The sequence below is a fragment of the Eutrema salsugineum genome, unplaced genomic scaffold, assembly GCF_000478725.1.
Source record: "Eutrema salsugineum unplaced genomic scaffold, Eutsalg1_0 scaffold_3, whole genome shotgun sequence".
NCBI classification, from domain to species: Eukaryota; Viridiplantae; Streptophyta; class Magnoliopsida; order Brassicales; family Brassicaceae; genus Eutrema; species Eutrema salsugineum.
Window position 1 is genome coordinate 6312129 of NW_006256756.1, and position 25212 is coordinate 6337340.

General features: G+C 33.5%; 2 protein-coding genes across 5 annotated transcripts; one reads left to right on the forward strand and one right to left on the reverse strand.

Moving 5' to 3' along the window:
* Nucleotides 1-4597: 4597 nt before the first annotated feature.
* Nucleotides 4598-9765, forward strand: LOC18015234 (serine/threonine-protein kinase BLUS1). 4 transcript variants are annotated; one of them, XM_024154112.1, is made up of 21 exons: nt 4598-4676; nt 4805-5033; nt 5427-5681; nt 5776-5900; nt 5999-6043; nt 6352-6433; nt 6495-6563; nt 6649-6819; nt 6899-6964; nt 7040-7108; nt 7214-7285; nt 7388-7665; nt 7788-7909; nt 8000-8094; nt 8269-8325; nt 8399-8506; nt 8612-8663; nt 8747-8802; nt 8914-8981; nt 9078-9129; nt 9299-9765. In XM_024154112.1, the coding sequence occupies exons 1-21, from the start codon at nt 4648-4650 to the stop codon at nt 9341-9343; spliced, it is 2145 nt and encodes a 714-aa protein (XP_024009880.1). In that variant the 5' UTR covers nt 4598-4647; the 3' UTR covers nt 9344-9765. The 4 variants fall into 4 exon arrangements, with proteins under 4 accessions (XP_024009880.1, XP_024009882.1, XP_024009881.1 ...); XM_024154114.1 differs by having other exon boundaries at nt 8612-8645; XM_024154113.1 differs by having other exon boundaries at nt 8405-8506.
* Nucleotides 9766-9852: 87 nt separating this feature from the next.
* On the reverse strand, nt 9853-24759 carry LOC18015235 (ankyrin repeat-containing protein BDA1). Its single transcript, XM_024154434.1, is given in 7 exon segments — nt 9853-9981; nt 9983-10027; nt 10029-10059; nt 10061-10240; nt 10242-10301; nt 10303-10369; nt 24456-24759. Coding segments are annotated over 7 exon segments (816 nt in total).
* Nucleotides 24760-25212: the final 453 nt, after the last annotated feature.

Below are 25212 nucleotides of genomic sequence, written 5' to 3' on the forward strand. Positions count from 1 at the left end.
CAGCCTTTCCTACTAAAAAGGAAAAACAAAATGAAAATATGAATACACATAAATATCCAAACACTGAACACAAGAGACAATAACACACAAAACCCATTCAAATGAGTGAGAATTGAATTCAAGCCCAAAAATTTAACAGTGGCAGTGAAGGCAGCGGTATGATAGATAGAAATCATGTGCTCTGTCTAACATTCTAGCTTAATATAGAGAAATTCGCTTGTATCTTCATACCCTGTGCAACAAAAACGTTAATACATTTAATACGAAGAAACATTACCATAACAAACGTACAAATATAGCAAACCTGCTGGTCACATAATACAAGCTCGAGCCTTCTCCTGACGAACACGAAGGATCTTCACGAATATCATTGAATCGTATAGACCAGGATCAACCGAGAGACACCTGTAAGCTGTAGCTATTGGATTAAAACTAAACAGAAAATTATCTGATTTAACAAAACCTCGGTCACCGCAACGTTCGACTCCGTTATTGTCATTGTGAAAAAGAGAACATCTTGCATGATTCCCCCATGGCAACAGAAGAAGGCCTAACAAAAATACCGTTCCCGAGTTTTGTTGGTGTCCCAGGATAGGCTATAGCCTCCGAAGATCGGACAACCGGAACAGCACCATGCTTTCATTTTGACTGGCGGAGAACGAACAAAAAGCAACTTGAAACCAAAGCACTTAAACTCAATAAAAAAAACAATAACAATAACGATAAACTTACAACGATACAAAGCACAAAATCGATTGTGTTAGAAAACCAAAGCACCACTTATACGCAGCCTCTTAATCTTTCTGCAGTAGTGAACAAAACCATGGAGTTATATTATTAACGTTAAAGAAAATCAAAAACCATACAACCAAGTGAAATATAGCAAGAATATACTATCCCATTTTTTTCATTGCTTTCATCTTTCTTTTCTCTTCCAATAAAGAATCTGATTGTCTCACCAAGACATTGGCTGATATAGGAATCAGCCAACCAAATTGTAACGATGCATTCCAACTCTAAGCTCCCATCTTTTCCTCAAACAATCCAAATCCAAAATGGCCAAAACACAAACATACGCACACACACACACACAGACACAAACAAATTTCAAACTCAGGATCGGTTCGTAACAATTAACAGTTTCAACTGCAAAAATCATCTAGAATCGCACCGTCAGAATTTTGAGATTTACTAAGACCGATCTCATTTCTCCTCTACTTGTGATTATGTGAAAGAGATTAATGGCTATACAAACCGTGAACAAAGAGAAAAAGCGATAGAATCCGAACCTGAATACCTGATCTTATCATAGTCTGGAAGAGATCTCCGACCTGGCTATAGAGTCCACACCTGTTTTAAAAAATAAAATACACAAAAAATCTAATTAGATCTAACTTACAAACCTGAGTTATTGTAATCACAACAAAAATATAGAATCTCTTATGAATAATATTAGACAAAAGTCAAAAGTCTTACAGGTGGAATTGAAAGGATATGTTGTGATCAAGATCTAGGTGTATGTAATCTCACGTCTCAGGACTGGGATACATTCATCAGCATCAATATTAGCACAAAATTGATCAGAGATGAATAAATCTTAAACATATAGATCCAATCAAAATACGAACATACTTAGCAAGTGAACATAAAACAACTACAAAGAGAGACCCACCTACACAGCACAACCAAGAACACAAAAACAAGAAAATGAAAATCGAGAACCACTATCACCCAAAATTAAAAAGCAAAAGAAACAACAATCAACACACAAAAAAAGGTACCCTATCGAAGGTAAAAAGTAATTTTTTAAAATCAAACCAACCAATAACACATAATCAATAACAAATAGATCACAAAACACCATAACTAAGAACAGTACAAAAAATAACATGCAGACACATAATCAATAACAAATAGATCACAAACACCCTAACTAAGAACAGTACAAAAAATAATATGCAGATAAATCACTCAGCCAAACCAAAAATCAGACCCGTAAACACCACAACCACCTCCACATAAGTAAACACGAACCCTAAAAAAGAAAATACAAAAAATAAAACCCATATTAGTTGCTAAAACAATTTTTTTTTAAAAAGAGAGATAAAGAAGAGATGATAACAAAAATAGCAAAAAAAAAAAAAAAAAACAGCTCGCAGAACATAAAAGTTTACAATAAACCACGAAGAGTGTAAAACTAATCAGTTAGAAACTTTACTTCCATCAAACACTTTAATCTTTTTTTTTAAAAAAAAGTTACAGTAAACCACGAAGAGTGTAAAACTAATCAGTTAGAAACTTTACTTCCATCAAACACTTTAATCTTTAAAAAAAAAACAGACTACAACAACAAAAAAACCATAAACAACACGAGAACCATACAAACTCGCAGGCGACCATGTCTAGACCCACACCATCAACTAAAAAAAAAAAACCAAACACAGACGGCTGAGAATCTACCAGTAAGCAAGAAAACCAAAAAAACCGTATAAACAAACGAACATAAACACAAACGTAACTACAAAATACAAGTGTAACAAACAAATATAACCACAAAACTAAGCTCAAACACTACCTTTTGGCATCTCGATAATAGATACAACCAGCCACCGAGACAACCTATAACCCAATAACAACAACAGATAAGTTAAATCCAAATTTATTAAATAGACTGATCTAACATATTTCAAAGTCCTAAAACAAAACATTATAAAAATGAGTCGATCGCTCATCAAAGATCACAAACTATACAATTAAATAAATATAACAAATCTGAAAAAGGAGAAAAAAAACCAAACTAACATAATCAAAAGCAATTGGAAGCCTCGTGGTGTTCTACGTGCAAGGCAAACGAAGTTGTTTTTATAAGAATAACACATGGGCTATGTCTTCTCTGTTTATAAGAAACAGAACAAACCTAGAACATTTATTTGGAATCTATCACCGATTGGTAGCTAACTCTTCAGTAATCAAATTATTAACCACGCACCCTTCTAAACAAAAACTAAAATAAATCTACCATGAATTTAGATCCACGTAAAACAAACAATCAACAACGATTAAGAAAATAAGGTAGTAGCTTGATATATATATATATATATTAAGTTAGTTTCTCGGTTGGAATTTTTTTAACCTAATACGGCCAACATTTTTTGTTTGTTTTAATTTGTTTTTATAAAAATATGTTTAAACAAATTTAAGGAGGGGCAGAAAGTAATTAGCTACCTTAAAATTGAATGAGAGAGCTTAAAACTAAAATTTTACTTTGCTTATAATATATATGATCTCGTCAAACAATAATTGGTTGTGAACTTGTGATAATATAATTAAGATGAATTGAATTGTATTTTGTCTTTACTCTTTTCCTTTATTAATTTGGTCAAGCTAGGGCTTTGCTTGTTCACTGACGATTAGAGAAATCAATTATAATTCATACAAATCTGAGTTTTACAAAACAACACACGGGCTCAATTTTACGAAGCCCAATTTCTTATAGAGTTTTGATAAGAGTTTAATAATGTACTTCTTAAAGACTAAGCTTGTGGTAGATGTAGAGCTAGATAAAGGTTTCTCGGAAAGGATTAATTACAGTTGAAAATGTAAGAGGCAATACTTCTATAGTTGATGTAGAGTATTCTTGGCTTCCAACCAAGTGCAAATATGTGGACAACTAGGTCATAAAGAATCTAAATGCCTCATTTGCTCTGATCAACCAATTAACCTTTGATGTGCCAATTGATGTTGTTGCTGTGTGATGGGATGGTTCTAATGCTTCCACTCCTGCTATTCCAACGGTTTTGGAAGAAAATGATACTATATATCATGTTCTATGGTTCGACCATCTAACTTTGTAAAACAATTTTTTTAATCCTAACTTACTCAACTAAATACATCGTGAGTACTGACAAATTTTTCGGTGTAACTATCGATTTCACAGATTCAGAACAATGTGTTATGAATTCTGTTGGTATTTTCTTTTCTTGGATCATTTAGGTCATGACCCATAAACTTATTATACTTGAATAACCGATTATAGTAAAATTATGTAAAATTGATTATATCTTTACAATATTAGTGTAATTTACATCTTATTTATAAATATTGGATGCAATTAAATGTAAGATTTATCTTTCCCAAAATATTCAAAGACAAAAATAAATTAGACATTTTTATTTTATTTTTATATAATTTTAAAATTTTATTTTATTTTTATATAACTAAAAAATGATATCATTTGTTTTGACAACACATTTGTAATAGAAATAAATATTTAATAATTAATGTACATTTGTACTAGTAATAATATTTTATTTTCGATATTAAAAAAATGAGAATCCATGAATATTCATTCATCCTAATTCGTTGATAAAAAAAAAAACAATCCATCCTGCTTATTCAACGCCAACCAAAGTCCATCAGTCAATGTCACTCGTGAGCTAGCCCAAAGATAAAGTTGTGGATGCGTCAAATCTCTTCACTAAATCCATGTGTCATAATGTTAGATGCTTAACAGTCTCGCCACGTCAGCAATTCTCAATTCTCTGCTGGTCAACTTTGATCAGAAATATGAGCACAGTCGAGCCGAAGAAACGAAAGGAAGAAAGAAAAAAAAACAAACAAACAAAAAAGTTGTAGTTTACAATTTCAATGGTGTCTCGGCTTCGTCTTGTTCTAGAGTACTTACTAGTCTCTCTTTCCTACTCCAGATTTTTTTTTTTAATTAAAATTTTCCCCGTTTAGTTCTTCGATTCGATTTTGTTCTGTGATTGTTTTCTGAAGACGGAGTCGGATTTGGTGGTTTTAGGGCTATTTTGGGTGCGAGACGGCGTAAGAAAATGGCGACTGGTGGTGGTCGTGTTCGTGGTGGTGATGGTGGTAAGAAGAAAGGCTTCTCTGTAAACCCTAAAGATTACAAGCTTATGGAAGAAGTTGGATATGGTGCTAGTGCCGTTGTCCATCGAGCAATTTATCTCCCGACTAAAGAAGTCGTAGCAATCAAGTGTTTGGATCTCGATCGCTGCAATAGCAATCTGGTTCGTTTTCTTAAATCGAATCTCGTTTTGTTTCTGAGTTATAGCTTCAGCTTCCGTATTCGATTTCGTTTTCGATTGTAATTTGTTCGTTATCTTAGTTGTAGATTTTTGAGTTGGGGATTTCGATTTCGAGACACAAAGTAGAGTTTTGAATCAGCTTATTAAGTCTTAGATGATTTCACCGCTAGTCGACGAACGAATCCTCTTGTATATGATTGATGATCAACTTCACAGTTTGCGTTTGGAATCGGTTGCTTTTATCATTTAGATCAAATGGGAGAGTGTTTAGATCTGTTCTTTCACTTTTTGGATTTTGCAGTGCTGTTCATGCTTCAGTTAGTTTCTTATTGTTTGTGATTCTCGTAATGAATGTATTGTTTTGGTTTTTTCTAGGATGATATAAGGAGGGAGGCTCAGACCATGAGTTTGATAGACCATCCGAACGTTATTAAGTCGTTTTGTTCGTTTGCTGTTGATCACAATCTCTGGGTCGTCATGCCTTTCATGGCTCAGGGTTCGTGCTTGCACCTTATGAAGGCAGCATATCCAGATGGATTCGAAGAGTCGGCTATATGTTCTATGCTGAAAGAAACTCTTAAAGCTCTTGATTATCTTCATAGACAAGGGCATATCCATCGAGATGTTAAGGTTAGTTTAAGTTGAAATTGTGTTTATTTTTCTGTTTCACACTGTTATTTTATAATATCGCATTCAAAACTTCTTTGTGTGCCTTTCATATTAGGCTGGAAACATACTTCTTGATAACACTGGGGAGATTAAGCTCGGTGATTTTGGTGTCTCGGCATGCTTGTTTGACACTGGCGATAGGCAACGTGCAAGAAACACATTTGTTGGTACTCCATGCTGGTTGGTTATAGTAGTTTTCTTTAGTTCGCTCTTTTTAAGCTTAAAAAACTGTTCTTTACTTAAACGGTTGACATGTAATATGTTGCTTCTCTTTGTAGGATGGCACCGGAAGTCTTGCAGCCAGGAAGTGGATACAATTCGAAGTAAGTTTTTGTTTTGATACTCATGTGCCAGCTAAAATGCTATACTTCTCTGCCTGGTACCTTTCAAATATAGCTGATAGTTCACTTTGATATATTTGTTAGCCAAATTTGTCAAAATCGACTGCGGCTGATTTTAGCTGATCTAGATAGTGTTGTGATTGTTTTAGCCACACAGCTATTATCATTTCTCTTAGTTACTTTTATCCTAGCGAGTATTTTTTTTGCCAAATGAAATAAAACTTCTCTAGAAATCAAAGAAATGCTATAACAGCTATTGGTTATCTTGGTCTTCTGTCCCTTTCTTACAGAGCTGATATCTGGTCTTTTGGAATAACTGCGCTGGAGTTGGCTCATGGTCATGCACCTTTCTCAAAATATCCTCCCATGAAGGTATTTAATACTTTTCATATGTGTATTGAGAATAGATCTTATTCCGTTTCCTCCGTAACAGGTACTCTTAATGACTATTCAAAATGCGCCGCCTGGCCTTGATTATGACCGTGATAAAAAGTTTTCAAAGGTACTTGTGTTCTTTCTAGGTGGATTCTTATGCTATTTTTTCGTTGCAAGTAAGTTCTAATTAGAAACTGATCAGCTGCGCCCAGTCCTTTAAAGAAATGGTAGCATTGTGTCTGGTGAAAGATCAAACAAAAAGGCCAACCGCTGAAAAGTTGTTGAAACACTCATTTTTCAAGAATGCAAAGCCTCCAGAGATCTGTGTGAAAAAGTTATTTGCTGATTTGCCACCTCTTTGGACCCGTGTGAAAGCTCTTCAGGTTTGCCATGCTTATCTCTTCTTCAAGCTTGCTGTATTTTTCTTGCTCTACTATAATTGATAGAGTCACTGTATGACAGGCCAAGGATGCTGCTCAGCTTGCTTTGAAAGGAATGGCCTCTGCTGACCAGGAAGCTATGTCACAGGTGAAATTTTTTTTTAAAATTATGACTTAAGACTCGAATTGCAGAATGCTTATAAAAAGTTTTTTTTCATGTCAGAGTGAATATCAAAGAGGAGTAAGTGCTTGGAACTTTAATATTGAAGATTTGAAAGAACAAGCATCTTTGGTAAGCTATGTTTTGATAGTATTTCTTTAATAATGCTATTTGAGAAACCACTGGTTCCCATAAAAAAAATTGTGCTTACATACTTTTTTTCTGTGTGTGCAATAGCTAGATGATGATGACAGTCTGGCAGAGAGTAGGGAAGAAGATGAACTATTTGACGAACAGTTACATAATAAGGCCAGTTGCAAATAAATATTCAGTTGCAATCATCTTATAATTTTTCACTCTCTTGGTATCAAAGTCCATGGTCGTTTGAACTTAATTTTGAAAACATTGCAGGTGAGTGACAGAGGACAGGTATCTGGTCGTCAACAGCCATCTGAAAACATCAACGGAAAGGAAAAAGTTTCAGAGACTGAGGTGGTAGAAACGATCTGTGAAGATAAATTCACTCTCAATTCAACCGCTCCTTCTGTTGAACAAACGACACCAAGTTCAGAGCACGACGTTCCACAGGCCAAGGCTAAGCCAGTGAGACGGCAGACTCAGAGTGGACCACTTTCACCCGGTATTTTGTTAACCAATCCGGATTCAGAGAAGGGCCATGGTTATGCAAGGTTTGTCATTACCTAATTAATGTTTTAGAGATCATTGGATTACAGTTTTCTACGCTTCAGATCTGCTTCTCCTTTCTCTCCGAACTTCCAAATGCTCCAACTTGAAATTTGCTATCTGATAGGCCTGAGAGTGAACGCCAGGCGGCACCAACGGTCTCGAGGGCACCCAGCTTTAGTGGTCCATTGAATCTTCCAAACCGTGCTTCAGCAAACAGTTTTTCAGCTCCTATAAAATCTTCTGGAGGTGAGCAAGTACATTTTCGTCATGCAGCTTATTATTTTTGTTGCTTCTACTGTAGTTAAGCTTAGAGTGGTTGTCCATCTTCCTGAATAGGATTCCGTGATTCTCTGGATGACAAGTCGAAGGCTAATCTGGTTCAAGTCAAAGGAAGATTTTCAGTAACATCAGAAAACTTAGATCCTGCAAGGGTGGGTTTATCTTTTCTTGCTAATCATTTTTGTCTTTCTTTGACAGTTACTAACCAGACAAACCTAATCTAGGATGTTTCATTGAGTACAGTTCTAGTCTCTGCGTTGTCATTGTAGACTGATGACTCTCGTTGCCTGAGTTTACCTGGTTAATTCATACTCTTTAATCTGCAGGGATCCCCGTTGAGAAAATCTGCCAGTGTTGGGAATTGGATACTCGAATCTAAACTGGTCAGTTTGCTTCCAGGTTCTTTTAATTGGGCAGCATTATTGTTTCCTAATCATAACAATCTTATTTTTCCAGCAACAGCCAACATGTCAGCCCATTAAGGAGTTAAGTAGTCATCCTGTGCCACACTCATTCATCATGCCTCAACTTCAAAATCTGTTCCAGCAAAATTCATTACAACAGGTGTGGGAAAACAGAAAAAAAAAAACTGCACTGAAACGCGCGTATATCTTTGATTGTTTAACTTCGAGGTTTTGTTTTGTCTTAACGGAACTTTGTAACTTTCAGGATCTTATTATAAGCCTACTGAGTAGCTTACAAGGTACTGAAACAACAGATGGTAAGATAATAGAGACTTCAATTCATTTTGTTTGTTATAACGATGAAGTAAGGCGACTTTGTTAACTCTCATCCTTATTATAGGTTCTCAAAATGGAAAGTTGCCGCCTTTGCCTCGAGGACCTGACAGTAATGGAGCTGTAAGTAGATTCATCAACTTTGTTCTTGGGATTATTAATGTGACATAAACTTCGTATGCAGTCTCATAATCATGTCCCTTTACATTCTTTGCTTTTGTCTTCGGATCACAGGTTGTTGAACCCACATCTTCCGAGAGAGAAAGGTTACTACTTAACAAGATTTCCGAGCTTCGGGCTAGGTTTATTCCTCTTCTTCTATCAACCAACATATCTTTTATAGAAGATCAATGTGGTGTTAGTCTTTCTAATTGTTTCGAAAATTTCAATTTCTTCAGAATGCACGAATTGTCGGAAGAACTTGAAGAAGAAAAATCAAAACAAAACCAAGTAAGTTAACACTCTTGATCTCGAGAAGAAAAATCACTTTTAAACGTCAAAGTATCATGTGACCAACTCGTGGGGAACGAATTTGCAAGTTGTTGAAACTGAAACCACATCGTGTAAATCTTATCTCCGAACCATAATCATCGAACATCTCTTGTGTTTTTATCTACAGTTGCAGCAGAAATTGAATTCAGTCATCGGTCGCGAGCAATTGTAATCAGAGACCGGAACACTGAGCTACACACAGAATCTTTAGGAGACGAGGAAAGTATATTTTGTACACTAAAAAAAACCAGAGAAACTCTGCTCATGAAAGAAAAAAGGACAGATTTGGTTCTGTTCTGTGGCTGCAGAAGCAGACATCGGCCATTTGTTTCCTAGAGGAGAAACCAGAAAAAGAAAAAACATATAGAGTATAGACAGAGCAGAAAGCTCGTGGTCATTGTATTTGCTTAAATTAAATAGTCTTACGTTTTGAGTAAGAAAGTTTCTTTTGTTGTTGTTGTTGTATTATTATAGTAACTAATATAGGCTTTATCCTTTTTTATATTATTTTTTGTGGATTGTAAATGAAACTTGATTTGATGTATTTGTATTGTATTTACCAGATTCTTTACCAATAATCTCATGGAGTGGTTTATCAACATATTTGTTCTTGGAAGGAAGCTCATCACTTGTTGCTTAAGAGAAGCAATACCATTCACACTCCGAAGCACAGAGAAATATTTATGCATTTTCTTGGTATACACCACCTGGTTGCTGCAAAGCTGTTTGATAAGTAGCTGTGATTATCAGTGCGGCTATCACTAGAAGCAAGCTGCGTGTTGCTACTTATGTCTGGTTCCTATACCGAGCTTGTCTTCGTGAGCAAATTCTCCGTGAAACTAATCGGTGATCTGCTAGATCTCCGACACTTTCTTGGATTTTGGTAGAGTTTCCGCTCTTGCCTCCTGATTTTCGAATGATGTTTCCGTTCGTGTGATGTTCTCTCTGGTTATGTAAGATATATAGAGCGGTTATGCCATTCCGGTTATGGATGTTCCGGTTAACCACAGAACATTTTACCAGCAGCTTTACTGATTTGAAGCTGATATGATAAGCTGCTACATGTAACGTCTTCATCACTTTTGTTCAAAAATTGCAACTCTAGCGATTTGGCGTTTAAAACCCGCAATGTGTAGAGCGGTTGCACCGTTCACTTTTGCATCTCCTCTTCTCATTACTTGATGAAAGGGCGTCGTGCCTTTATTCAAAAACAAACTATTTCAAACTTACCATAGTTATACCAAAAAATCAAAAGATCAATTAACTTCAACAAAACAAAAATACAAATGGGTTTGTCTAAAATGGGTTTGTCTAGTGGTGAGGAAAGTTTTCTTGATTTAATGGTTACTAGGATACTGACCCGTACACATGTGCGGGCTTGAATGTTTTTATAAATTTTATTTGTATTGGGTATATTATTAAGTTTATTGGGTTGAATTTTATAAAATTGATAATTGACAGTGTGTGTGGGTACATTGTTACCCCATTTGGGCCGAATGGTATGTTATTAGTTCAAAAATTAGATTGTGTCTTACAATTGGCTATACTTTTTTTGATGTAAATATGAACAATAAGTGATGTATAACTGATTAAGTAATTATAATTAGGTATGTATAATGAAGAAAGTGTAGATGAAGAATACATGTAATTATGAATACATACATTAATTTTATGTTCGTAAATCGTAAATTATTCATCGAAATGTGACATATATGAACATATTTTATAAATTATATGCGAAGATGTATTCATTTATTTCGAAATGTAAATTCATTTGGAAATGGTGATAAATCAGTCAAATGTTATTTAATATGTTGTAATTATAAACGACTTTTGGGGAATATGAAACAAGGCGAAGAAAAATGAGGAGTCACTTTCTAAGAATTCTATATATACACCCCATAAGAAAATTTTGATCAACTAACCAAGCAAACAATTACTTACTCAAACACAACCCATACTACAATTATTCTTTTAATGTGATCCTCAGACAGACGTACAAAAAATATGTTTATATGAAAGAAAAATACATTTTTTCCTACATAATATTTATTGTGCATCTGTCGAGAATCACATTTGAAAAAGTTGTTATATTCATTGTGTCGGCACAGAGTTATTACAATTATATTACTTGTGAATGCTCACTTTCGACAGGAAATATACTGTTAGTATTTTATACCAAAATCTGAATAGAGTATAAATACAAGTAATTTTGATCAGTAGGTAATGAGAAATGTATATCTTTTTCATAAGTTTTTGCTATTATTGATTTTTTATTATTCACTGGAATTTTTAGGAAGAATTGTCCTTGCTTATGTAGGAAATTGTTATTTACATCGAATGAGATCCAATATTGTGTAAGACATAAAGACCTTTTAATTGATATTTTTTAATTTAAAAATATTACATTTTTCCAAATTATCAGGAATGTTAGATTTTTTATATCTCATCGCAGCAATTATCTAAAATAACAATAAATCGCATTTTTCTATATTATGTATTTCATTTAAATTTGAAATTTAAAAAGTTGATTAATTTTATTAGAGATTTCCAAAATTTGAGATATATTTTATTTTATTAACAACTAAGTTACGATTAATCCACATTAACAATACATTAAACTTACAATTATAACAGTTTATTAATTAAATTATAAATTATAAGTTACGGTATATTTAATGAAATGTTAATTGGTTGACTGTTGTATTAATTATGTAATATGTAACGATGGAAAATGTAGAATTTAGTAGATGATTTACCTTACTATTTCTAGTATTCAACATAAAAAGTAATTTAAAAAATTAAGACGATGAAAAACAACAAAATGAAAGTAACTTATTGAAATAAATATTCAGCATGCAATTTTAAAACTAATATTAAGAAAGACATATAATTCTAATTGACCGGGAATAAGCCCATTGCATAGCAAGCTTTTCTGAAGGTGTCGTATACAACACCATTAACTGTTCGGATATCTTCATAACTGCGAGGACCTCTAATGATACTCAACAGACAACCCAAATAAAAATTTTCCCCATCATAAATTAAATACTGTTGAAGAATAGTTGGATTTCCTGAACCCTTCACCCGTGGCCTCCACTCATGCAATGTGGCATTCCAGACAAATTGATGAGATAACTCAATGTAGAGCAGGAATCTGGCAGTTGGGTATATCTTGTTACACTCCATCCAAGCAATAAATTTTGTATTTTTCATTAGTTTGTCCACCTTGTTTCGCTTGGGAGAATTTGTTCTTGGTAGATGAAATTGAATAATTTCTGAAAACAATCAGAAGAACTTGTTAAAACAGTTAAAAGGAAACAAATAATGTATGATAAGAAGTTATAAAGGTTAAGTCTCTGTAGTTCTATACTAAGGATTCTTAATAGAATAAAGTTGGATGCAAAAGGATTACCTATCCTGTTCATAGCAGTAGAAATGAAGAATATTGAGAATTTTTTTTCAGTGTAACAAATGAAGTTGCAGTTCACAAAAGTATGATGTGAATATATAGATGGATTAAATAGGGCATACACGAATATACAAATAAGAGATCAAGGCATTCCAATGTACCTCGAGCCTGAACCAGATCGAGCTTAACCTTCTCGATCGCCTCCTGTTGAGCAACCCGAATCCTCAGCCGATCGATGCGACCGGAATACTTCGCCTCGGCATCCGCCTAAATTCAGGTCGTCTCCGCCTCGATTCTCTCATCAACTTGTCGCTGTGCCCGGACGACCTCAGTGGCGATCGACTTCTCGACCTGGATCTTGGCCTCATTGACGATCTGCAGGTTATTCACTAAATCGAGGTTCTCTTGCTTCATCGCCTCGATCTTGTCGGTTAGCTCTTTAACCCCTATATCGAGCTGCTCCGCTTTCCTTTTCATGGTCTGCCAATTGTCCTCGGCGACCCTTCGCTCCTCGATGGCGGCGTCACGCTCTTTCACTGCCTTTTCGCCAGCAGCCTGGGCATCCTTCAGCCGAGCGGCACCATTATGGAGCCAGCGCATGTACTGACCCCGCGCACGGTTGCAGCTCGCGATGAACTGAGAATAAAAGCAAAAAATATATCAGTCGAGCTCATACATTAAAGCATAAAGTGAAGATTCCAGACATACCTTGAAGGCGAAGCTCGCCTTAAAAAATCCAGAATATATGCATCTCGTTATAGAAAGTAAGAACAATATATCAATATCCTTCATATTATATTTTAAAAAATCCAGAATATATGGTTAGATAATTCAAATTATAAATAATTGCTTCATAAGAATATTAGTTCGAAATTATCAGAGCACAATATTATGTTACCATATATCGCGGTTTAAATCAAACTGTAAAGAGGAAAATCCAAATTTTTAAAGATTTTTGTATGAGACAAGTTGTCAAGTTATGTGAATTAGACGAAGAAGACTTGTGTAAATATTATGTCCATTTATCAAAAGCGAAAGTGAAAAAGTCAAACAGGTTGGTTGAAACAGTATTCCCAAGAAAACATAGAATGTGGTGACATTGAATATTTTATAACTACCCTATCCTATATAAAATATGAGATAGCTTATATTATAAAAATACATATAAAATTTACTCTGCAACCCTAAACGCATGATAAGAGACTAGACAAAAATGGAGAATCACCAAGAAAAACAGTTTGATGAAAACGGATTACTAAAAATTAATCCACCACCATTGAACATGAGATTTGGTGTAGAAAAAATACCATCACCTCCTCCAATTTCTGAATCAGAGATGGAGCAAAATAATATGTGAGAAGAGATGAATGACTTCCTAAGCAAATCAACTGCGTAAGCCATCGAGGTTCCTTCTGAGGTAATTTAAACTTGTAAATTATTCCGTTTTATTGATGATTTCTGTATTATTGGATGTTCATATCAATATGTAATATCTGCAGCTTAATGAAGACAAATCGACTAATGATCCAAAGGAACGTTGCAAGAACGGAAAACACGATCTCCATCTAGATCTGGAGATAGGTTTGAAATGTATAGAATGCGGCTTCGTTAAGACAGAAATTCGCTACCTAGATACATCTCCGTGGGTAAGCTATTTGATCTGCTCAAAGTTTAATCCCTAAGCTACTCTGCAAGAGCACAAATGTGCAGTTGTAGTATGTAGGGGTCAAACCACAGAGACAAGAGATCACTCAATAAACCTTATAGAGATCGAATTATGCTAAGCAGAAATATTGTAAATAAATAGCAATGCAACAGAATTAGACTAAGCAGCAAAAAACGGTTTGTAAGATTCAGATGGATGGAGATTAGGCTTAGGGCGTTTCTCAGGAGATCAATGAATGCAGATCAATCGATTAATCAGGGTTCAGGTTTAAGCACGGTTCTTGAACTCGAATCACATAATTATAATTAACCAACTTCCGTTGTGAGAATTATCTAAGTTAAAATCCTAGAATTTCAAATTCCTTTGCAAACCCTAAAGATTTAAACCAGCTTTAATGCTCAAGTTCGATATGTTCACAGAGTATCTAAACCAAATTCCTTTGCGAATAGCTACTTTGCTCACCCTAGGTTCTTTCCAGTTATTCAATTACACTTCCATGTCAATTAAGCAACCTAAGATCTAAGTTCTAGGTGGCCAGTCCAGAATTAGCTTTAAGAACAACCTATGGTGAAGAACTAAATAGATTATGAACCCTAACTAAATCAATTAATCAAACATCCAGAGAAAATCCTCCATGAGAACCCTAAACCTAACAAACAAACTACTCAGACATGGAGATTGAAGCAATAAACATGAATGAATAGATTGCAGAAAGCAGTAAATAGATAAATAAACAGGGGTTCGAAATCTTCTCTCTCCGGAACAGAGTTTCAGACTTGTCTCCCCAAAAGCTCTCAAAAACAAAAGTCTTCTCTAAGAAAATCTAAGGTCCTCATAAAAAGGGAATAAAAATCCTATATATATCTCTAAGACACGTCTTGGGCTTCCTTGAAAACGTTTGGGCCCAACTCCTTCTTCAAACAGGAAACAAAATCGCCTTTTCCTTATTTCTCTGACAAGTGTCGAGCATCACTCTCTATGGTGTCGAGCATCACTAAAGCACAAAATCCATACTTGACGAATTTGATCCTGATTAAGCTCTAAAGTGCTCCAAAGTCTCCAGTTAAGCTCCAAACGTATCTATGACCTGAAAAGACTCCAAAAGACTCGAAAGACACTAAAAAGACTCTATAAATAAGACCTATACCATGGTTAAAAACCATAAAAACCATGATATATCACTATTAATATTCCATTAATACATTGATTTGTTTAACTAATATGTTTGAAGTTAACTACATAATATGTTTTTGAATATTGTAGGCACATAAGAATAAACGTGGAAGGAGAAATTTCGAAGTTTAGCTAATATTATCTCTGTTTTTTTTTGTACCTTAATTATCTTCAATAAAATAAAAATAATTATTCTCCCAATTCACTTTCTCATATATGTGTATTGATCCGTAAGATTATAAGCTCAACTGCTACATTGATTATAATCCACAAACATTAAAATATAGGCAACATAATATAATATTTTACACTCAAATCCAAAGGTAATGAGAAAATCTTAACAGTAGTTGTCAGCACTAAAATGCAAACGTCAATCGGAATTAATTTAAAATTACTCTTACACGTAAAGTTGTTAATAGATCAATTGTGAGCATTGGACCAAAAAAAAAATCAATACTGAGCAAACGTTGTCAACTGCGTAAGAAACGTTATAGTTGCATCGCATGGCATAAACATCTCTCGGTTAAACTCATAAAGGCTCCTAATAAATATAATTTCCAAGTCTACCGTAACAAATTAGTATGGTACTAAATTTGGCATAATATAAAAAATGGCCGTTAAAATATTGTAGTTGTATAATTTGGCAATATCTTATTATTATGGAAATGGGAAATATTGGATGAAAAAAAATTTCTATAAAGGAAGTAACATTTCTAAATTCAAATGAATTCTATATATAGATGGTATATGTTATAACCAAAACTATACATATATACATGTAAAATATATAAACAATAAATACAATGATATTAAAGGACATAAGTAAAATGGCAATTAAACATTAACATAAATAAATACTAAATATTTCATTACAAATATACGAAAATAGGTTCAAATACATCCCAGTTTTATGGGTAAATATTACATAATGTTTGAACGTTTAACAGTTGGTATTAAAATATAAGTAGAGGGATAAAAGTTATGGCCAGCTCGGATCTCCATGGATATCGGTAAAAGGAAGTCTGACAGAAAATAAATTTCAAGTTAACAATTGAAAAAAGAATAAAATAACCCACAAAACTTATTATATACATTAATACCAATTAGAAAATTACCAGTCAAGAAAATCAAAAACCTCTTTTATGTGAGGATTGAAAAGTATTTCAGAATGATCTCCAACATTTCTTATACGATATCTCCCTGTATGATTTAGAAATATAAAGGGCAGAAATGTTAGAAGCCAAATTAACATATAAACAAAGTCGAAATGAATGTTCCCACTCGATTATAAAATTTTATTATTAACCTTCGGAATCATAGGTTAGACAAAACATGCGCAAAGTCAAGACTGTTTCATAAGTACCTATGTCTTCCCACTTCTTCCAGAAATCCAGAGCAGTCTTCCCAATAAGTTCGATATCCATATCATTATAACTAAACCAAAAATTATATTACAACAACATTAACTAAAATATAAATACTTTGAATGATAAGACAAAAGATTGGCCTTTACGTATATAGATGATAATATAAAATGTCTTACTTCATGTCCCTTATCTGAATGTCCAATTTGTGAGAAGGTCCAAAAATCATCTCGTATGGGTCATCAATGTCAGTACTTAGATCATCATCAACATAGATGATTACGCCGATCAAATCTACAAAGAAACATTTTTATTACACAATATTTGTAACCCTATATATTAAATTGACTAAAGGTAAGAAGATAGAGTACTCAGTAGGGAAATTCCCTCGAATAATGACATCAAATGGCATAAAATCCATCATATGCTTAGGATTAACTTGAAACGTCTTGTCTACAACAGTATCGGCGTTCATGTTGATGAAGTGGTAGTTTATAGTATTTCCGAAAGATCCGAACGCATTGACAACGTTGAAGAATTTGATATAATTCCATTCTCCTTCTTTAAACTTTGGACCGAGGGAAGGAATAAGATCCTGATCTATCGATGCCTCTATTTTGTAACCCTGAATTCGTGAACCAAATAATCATTTCAGATATTCATGTGTTTAAATGTTCATAACATGCAACAGAATAAAAAAATTTTAAAATATGAACTTACATTTTCGTCACCGAGGATAAGATGCAATTCCTGGCGATGATTACGCTAGTTGAATTGTTCCCAAACTCTTATAACTTTTATAAGGATTCTGGAGTCAGATTTTGTGGGAGAAAGATACTCAAAGGTACAATAGCGAGACATGTTTGAGGAAAGTGGTTGTTTTCTGGGACTTGTTTGTTTTTTGTTAAGATGACGAGAAGTTTTTCTACTTGGTCCTTTTATATGTATAGGAAAACAATAGAAAGTATAGGGTTTGAAAGGTTGTGTCGTTTTGTAAAATCTGAATACAAATAGCAACCTTTGACATTTATTGCATTAAGTAACTTACGAACAAACCAAAATGGTTACATTCAATTCATTGGTATATTTGACTTTTATATTGATTAAATATATATAATGAAATACGTAAATATGGTAGGAAAATGTCATATCTTGTACTGACTACTTCTTTTTAATTAAGTCAATTACCTCATTTCATTAATTACAAATCATTAATGAGAGTACAAAACCGAAATTTATGTACTATATTTTTTAATACATACATAAATCACGGATCATCCAAATTTTGAATATCATTGTTATTTTTTGTAATCAAAGAAATAGAGTACAATTCTCGACAGTATACCCAAAAAAATGTAATAGTTATTTAGAAAATATAAAATATTTTCATTGGATAAGTTATCTCAATCAGAATAATTTTAAAGTAAGGTTTAACATTATAAAAATAAGAAAAAAGGAACACCAACTTCTTTTACTGAGACTGGTCTTCATATTCATCGTTGAACGGAGAAAAATCATTTGAAGATGCAAGCCTGAAATAATATTAAGATTTTTTAATCATTATAAGCGTTATGTCAATATAAGAAATATAATTATCATATATTTAGAAAGATTATAATATAGGATACAATATCAAAGATGGAATAAACATTCCTCAACCTTGCACTTTCCACTTCTGGGGTAGGAGGATTCTCGACAATATCAGATATGAATCTTTCCGATTCAACTATCCATTCATCTAAATACATAGACATACTCACTATTTGGAAAAAATATATATGTAAAACTTGTAATTAATTAAAAATATCAAATAATGAGGTAGATAGTTATTTCTCCATCTAGTGAAAGAGAATAATCGTCCAAGAATCTTTCACGATTCGTTCAAAGATCTTCAAATTTCCTTGCCAAGTTATCTCAAACAATACATTTCAAATTTTCTCCACTGTATATTTAAATCATTTAGAACATTATTATTATACTTTAAAATTGGTTTCAAAATAAAAAATTTACAAATAACAGATGTTCTCAGAATAAGTTGTACATACCTGAAACCTTGAATTTTAAAACAAATAAGTGGACGTTCCGTGGGTGTGTCCGATGTATCGGACATAGGAACTCCTAACTGAAGTTTTTGAACAAATGTGACAACGCCGAGAAGATCAACTGCAACAATATGTGCCTTTAAATACATGTTGGAGTTCCTTAGATAAACAATTTTTTTAAAAAAAGTTGTAAGAAATATACCGAAATATCTACCTGTATGAATAAATCTATATAAAATATTCATGAAATTACAAAAAGAGTATATTCCTCTTGAAGACTACGGATCGGTTTTCTCAACAGAGGAAATGTATATGATAGTTATTTGATGATATACTTGGACGAATCACTCTGTCAGTAACTTCAAAATTACCAAGAAAAACCCAATCTCCTTCAACCAATTCATACTCGAATTTGTCCATAATATCATATTAAATAGTAGACAGGATGCGATTGCCCTACACGGTTTATAAAAATAAATAATTTAGGTAAACATTCCTAAAACATATAAACGGTAAATCTTTTCAAACTTGAAAAACTTACAAATTAATCCGCAAAAACTAACATCCGATTATGTCGATCGAAGAGAGTATAATCATAATAATATCTTAGTGTCTGAACACAAATACGATATCCACCTTTTGAAATCTGAAGATCGGAAAGTCTTTCACAAGGAGACATTCTTTGTTTTAATAATTTTGTGAAGATGGAAGATGAAAGAGTATAAGGAAATGAATAGTTTTCTATGTGATGGAGTAAAACGGTTACTGTTTTAATGTCGTCTTAATTGAAATTCTCATGTAAATTTATGACAGTTGGTTGGAAATAAAAAATCACAAATTAAAGTTTCAAAAAAATATAATTAGGGAAAAACAATCTAGGGCAACATTAAAGTTCCACGATTAAATAAAATACGCCAAAAGGTTCCACAAATATCCCAAACAAAATAAGGAATAGAGTTCAAACGTTATCCACCCATGGGACAAATTGGTTACAAATATCAAAAGCAATAATCAATCACCAGCAATGCATTTTTGCAATAATTTCATTACGATATCTTGCTTCTTCATAATTTCATTGGGATCTCTTGCTTCGGTCGCTTTTTGTTAACAGATCTTTCACCTTCATCCAAATAGTCAGGACTCTTAATTACCTTCTTAGAAGAAGGAGTGAGTGAAGATCCAGACGATGGATTCTCAAGTTCGTCTGAACTCGTAAGCATCAACGGTTGCTGGAGACATATGTACATTGTTGATGTCTTAATTTAACTAAACGATGAAAAAAGCAAGCTTTAGAAGTTTGTAAAAATTTATCATATATTACCTCTGATCAAGAATCCCACTCAGTCATAATGTCAACATCTTGAGACCATAGTTCTACTACATACGGAGATTGGCTTCCTTTTGTATGTTCTTCTGAAACTGTTATTTTGAAAAGCATCCTCATAGTTAGGAGCTTTGTCAAGCCATCAGGGAGCCCTCTTGGTAAATCATGCGCATCATTATATATAATGGATTAATATTATTTAAGAAAATGTAAATATTGCATAATGTACAAAATTATTACACAACTAACCTCATCATTTTGTTCCATTATAGACTCAGCTGAATGACCTAACAACCTTTGAGCAGTGTCATCAAACATCAAGAAGCAGACATCGACGTCTGAATCATCAGTTACAAATAATACAATGTAGTACCTACATTGTTTGAAATATAGTAAAAGAATGAGTTATTTAAACGTTACAATCATAAACATGTAATGTAGTGCCGAATAAATGTATGATGAGACGAATCAATGTAATAAATTAAGGCGAACATTAATCCAATCAATCAGAGAAAGTCAATATTTATAATTCTGCTATATGTGCTAAATATATTACCTAAGAAACACTTAATGAAATAAGTAATGTTTTCATGACTTTATGGGACAAATCATTGTATTACCTTGCGACGATGGTATCATATGAATAAATATCAGCACAATTCTTGCAACTGAAAAGAAGAATCCTCTTATCGTAATCTTCATCATCAAACATAATTCCATGCTCTAAAACTTTGATGTTGCAAGGTTTGCATGCCCAATAATACCACAGCTTTGAAGTGTCAATGTCTTTGACCGTAACACATGTTACAATCTTGCTAGGATATAACAAAACCATTAATATGTATATAGTTAAATGTAAATATATTTATACCATTTTCAAAATATATAGCTCATACCGCTTTTTATCACGAATTCCAGCTATCGTACGCCTCCTAGTTTTCACACCTAAGAATTCTTCACGGTAGTCAATAGCAAGAAGTCGAATAACTCTGTTCAGCATGCACAATCATTTGATTGTTTTTTGGCAACCTACAAAAATATAATCCTATAATTATATAAATTCTACAATTTTAAAATGATATTAAATTGTCACATAACATACTTTTCTCTGAAGTCTTTCACGATCTTGATGTCAGGATCAAACAGAATTTTGGTGGAGTTGAAAACATTTGATATTGAAATGTCACCTATACCCGGAAAACATTAAAAAAGAATAATTAACAAACTAATCCAAATCCTAAATCTCTAAAAACTGTATATATATGAATAGGGGATATAGTAATCTAACATTTGTACTCTTTTATACAGAAAAATCGCATTACACACACAACAATAGCAGCCATATGTTTATCAGTGTACTCAACAGTTGTTTTAGCATATTGTCTCTATAGTGTACATTTCAGTTGGACATCGCTTCATCAGTAAACATATTAGCGTTAAATTTTTTAAAAATATTGTTATGTTTATATTGGTATGATATCATAACCACTTACTTGGTATCCCAAAGTGTTATCATCAATTTCTCGCTGATCCCACTTTTTCCTTTAGGTTTTATAACTTCCATACTCCCAACGGTGACAATTTGTCCAATGACATCTTCAAGAAAAAATATTTGTATTCAATGATAAATATGTACATTATTATAATATAAATTTCATAATCAAGATGATGACATACCGATGAGGACGTTTTTGTCGAGTTTGTCTTCCTTGATTGACTTGAAATCAGACAAATATTTCTATGGCAAATCTGATGGAAAATCATTAATCTCCTTAGCACGGGTTGTCATGCACAAAGCAATCTTGTATGGTAATGGAGTCGTCCTAAAATCACCATAGTATTCTTAATTATGAAGCAATTAATAGAAAGTGATTTTTCTTCTATAAGGATCCCTTTATGTTTTGCGATCAATTCTTCATCAACAGTAGCGTGAATCCTAGTGCCCTGTGAATCACACGTAAATAGTATTACTATATAATCTATAGATTACTTAAAATAACAATAAGAAAAATACATAAGATCGCATACAAACCTCTTCGTCAACCAATACCATTTCTATAACAAAGCCAGACTGCCTATTCTTGACTTTCCAAAGTGAAAATATAGTAGCTCTAACTTTCTGAATTTCACTTGATTGATCTAATTTGGCAAATGGAACTATAGCAGCTGAACATCTGCGAACTAAAGCCATTTTAGTGTATGAGAATGGTAGAGTTTTAGGGTTTACGATATGTGGTATATATAGGGAGAGGAAGTGAATGAAAACATTTTTAAAATGATGTTAGGCGGGATTTCAATTATTTTGAGAAAGAAAATGAAATGAAGAATATGGATATTCGGAATGTGCGTAGAAGTAGGTATTGTTGCGGGAATATTTGAGAATCAATATATTCAAATTGATTTAATTGCCAAAATTGATGTCTAGTATTAAACTGTAACATAAATTCTTGTTTCTTTTTGAAAAGTTAAATTTTCTGTATATTTTGTTACATTAACTCCGGTAAATCCTGCTAATAGTTAATGTAATCTTCCATTTTGAGAATCATTTCTATTTTCTTACGCGGAAAAGTTTTTAAAAATCAATAATTTCAATAAATTTAGAAATAGGTTTCTCAGACGTATAGGGCCAAATTATGTTCTTAAAAACAGATAATTGGGCCGGGTCGGGTATAAAGATCCGCGTGTTTATCCGTTTGTGATTTTCTCTTTTCTTAATTATTTTATATCATAAAAAACTTGGACAGAATTTACACATCAGCATCATCATCCAATGAAATTGCGCAGAGCTAGCGACCTTGCCATGTCACATTTGACGTGGAATAAACGTCATCATTGACGTTAGCAAATGAGGTTTTCTAAGCCAATTTATTTAAAACAAATCGGATTTTTTTCATTAAACTACATTCTCATTTAATATATAGGATAGCAAATCAGATATTTGATGTCAGTAATTAATATTTTTTTTTTAATCCGAACTATTTTATTTGATTACGAAACCACTTACAAGCCATGATACAAAATCATGCAGTTTTTGCAAAGAGATTACAAGAAATAAAAAGCTTGGATACATTGAATACATCATATGAAATCGCATCATCCGCTACGATTGAATATAGTGATTAAGATGCTTAAGACTAGCCACGTCCACTTCGTCCACCTCGGTTCCCACGATCTTGGTTTCCTCGTCCACCACCTGTGACTTGACAATTCATCTCTTTAACTTTTGTTGATGGTTTAACTGGTCTCTCTCGAAGGATTCTTTTTCCTGAAGGTGCCATAAGATCCGTAGTGTCAGACTCTTTTTCTGAATCTGACAAATCTTCTTCTCCTTTCGAAAAAGCCAAAGAGGCAAATTTGTTCGCACCAAAATTGTGTTCAACTTGCGTTACTCTTTCCCTTCGGACGGTAGCAATAGCTTGAGGAGTAGTGGCTTTTGAAAAACCAATAGCAGTCTCTGATAGTGGAGACTCAATAGAAATAGGAGTAGGAATAGTTGCAGGTACGTTGGAATGTGCCTTAGGACAAGAGACATATTCTGCGGTGGATGTAGCACCTGGAATTATGGAACTTTTCTCTATGCAAGAAGAAGATACTCCAATCGGGATTGGATCAATAGATGGCCGAACAGAGGGGTTAGAAGGATCTACCTCTAAACTTATGGCGGGAACTGAAATGGAGGTCTGATGTGCAACATTCGGCCTAGACTCGTTCCCAGCTTCTGAGTTAATCACCATATCAGTCTCCACAATTGTAGAAGCATAACTTGTGAAGCATATGCTTGTAAGCACCGCTTGATCTTATGATCTAGTTGACCGCATCTACTACATTTAGATGGTAACCAAGCATAGTCGACATCCACCATTGAAATAAAACCTGTTTCGTTACTAGCAGAAAATTCTTGTCGGAAAGGCTTTACTCAACTCAACTTCCACCAGAATCTTCGCCTCACCCATGAGAATGGGGTCTAGTCGTCTAGAATTATTTTGTGAGTTGCCATTGGAGCACCTAAACCAGATGTAATATGGCTAATTCCCGGAATTCAGTACAAAATATTGGATATATTTTTTAAAAACTGGAATTGTTTTGATCTCATGGATAGCCAATGAAGCTTTTGGAATCCAAGAAGCTACAAACATCACACAATCATCGACATGCCACAAACCCCTTTGAAGAACCCATAATCTAGTTGATTCATCCGGGATAAGAAAAAGATAATTGGATTCACTAAGGTTTCTAATTAATGGCGGTTCTGCATTTTCTTCCCCATAGCTTATTGAAAACAGTAATTAGTAAAGAATTATACATTCTCTTCCTCTAAGGCGAACAAGGTCGGGATCAACCTTGAGGAAACTTAGAACTAACTGTGTTTCACCTTCCTCTATAGCAAGATGCAATGGACCATACGTGTTAAGTTTTCTAGCAAAGGATGGCTTAAGATTCATCAACTCAGTGGCAAAAGCAAGGTTTCCGGAAGCAGATGCTACATGAAGAGGAGTGTTGATGAAAGGTACTGAATCAATGATTTCAAGAATGTATGATTTCTCGTGGATAACCTTGTACAAATCGATGCTTCCGATTTAAGTGGTGACGATCATTCTTGGATCCATTGGAGAAATGGGAAGAACAAGAAGAAAAAACTTTTCTTTTCAAGAAACAAAAACACTTACATTACTTTGGTAGTATATGATGTGGATTTGACCCATCATTTGTTTGATGGAATATATATAATTTGACTTTGGCTAAAGCCAATAGAAGACAAACACTAGAGATACTCAGAAAGAGACTACCAAAGTCTTCTCAAGGGAAACTACAATTTATGACTTTTATCGGATGTCCCCGAAGGGACAACTACAATTTATGACTTGTCCATAAATTTAAGAGAAAATCAACCATTGACCCCCAAAAAATCAAAAAACAAAGAGAAAATCCAACATTTACCCCAAAAAATCAAAAAACAAAGAGAAAATCAACCATTTATCCCAAAAAAACAAAAAAAAAAACAAAGAGAAATCAACCCTACCAACCCAACACATTTTGACAAACAGAACTCATTTTACTAT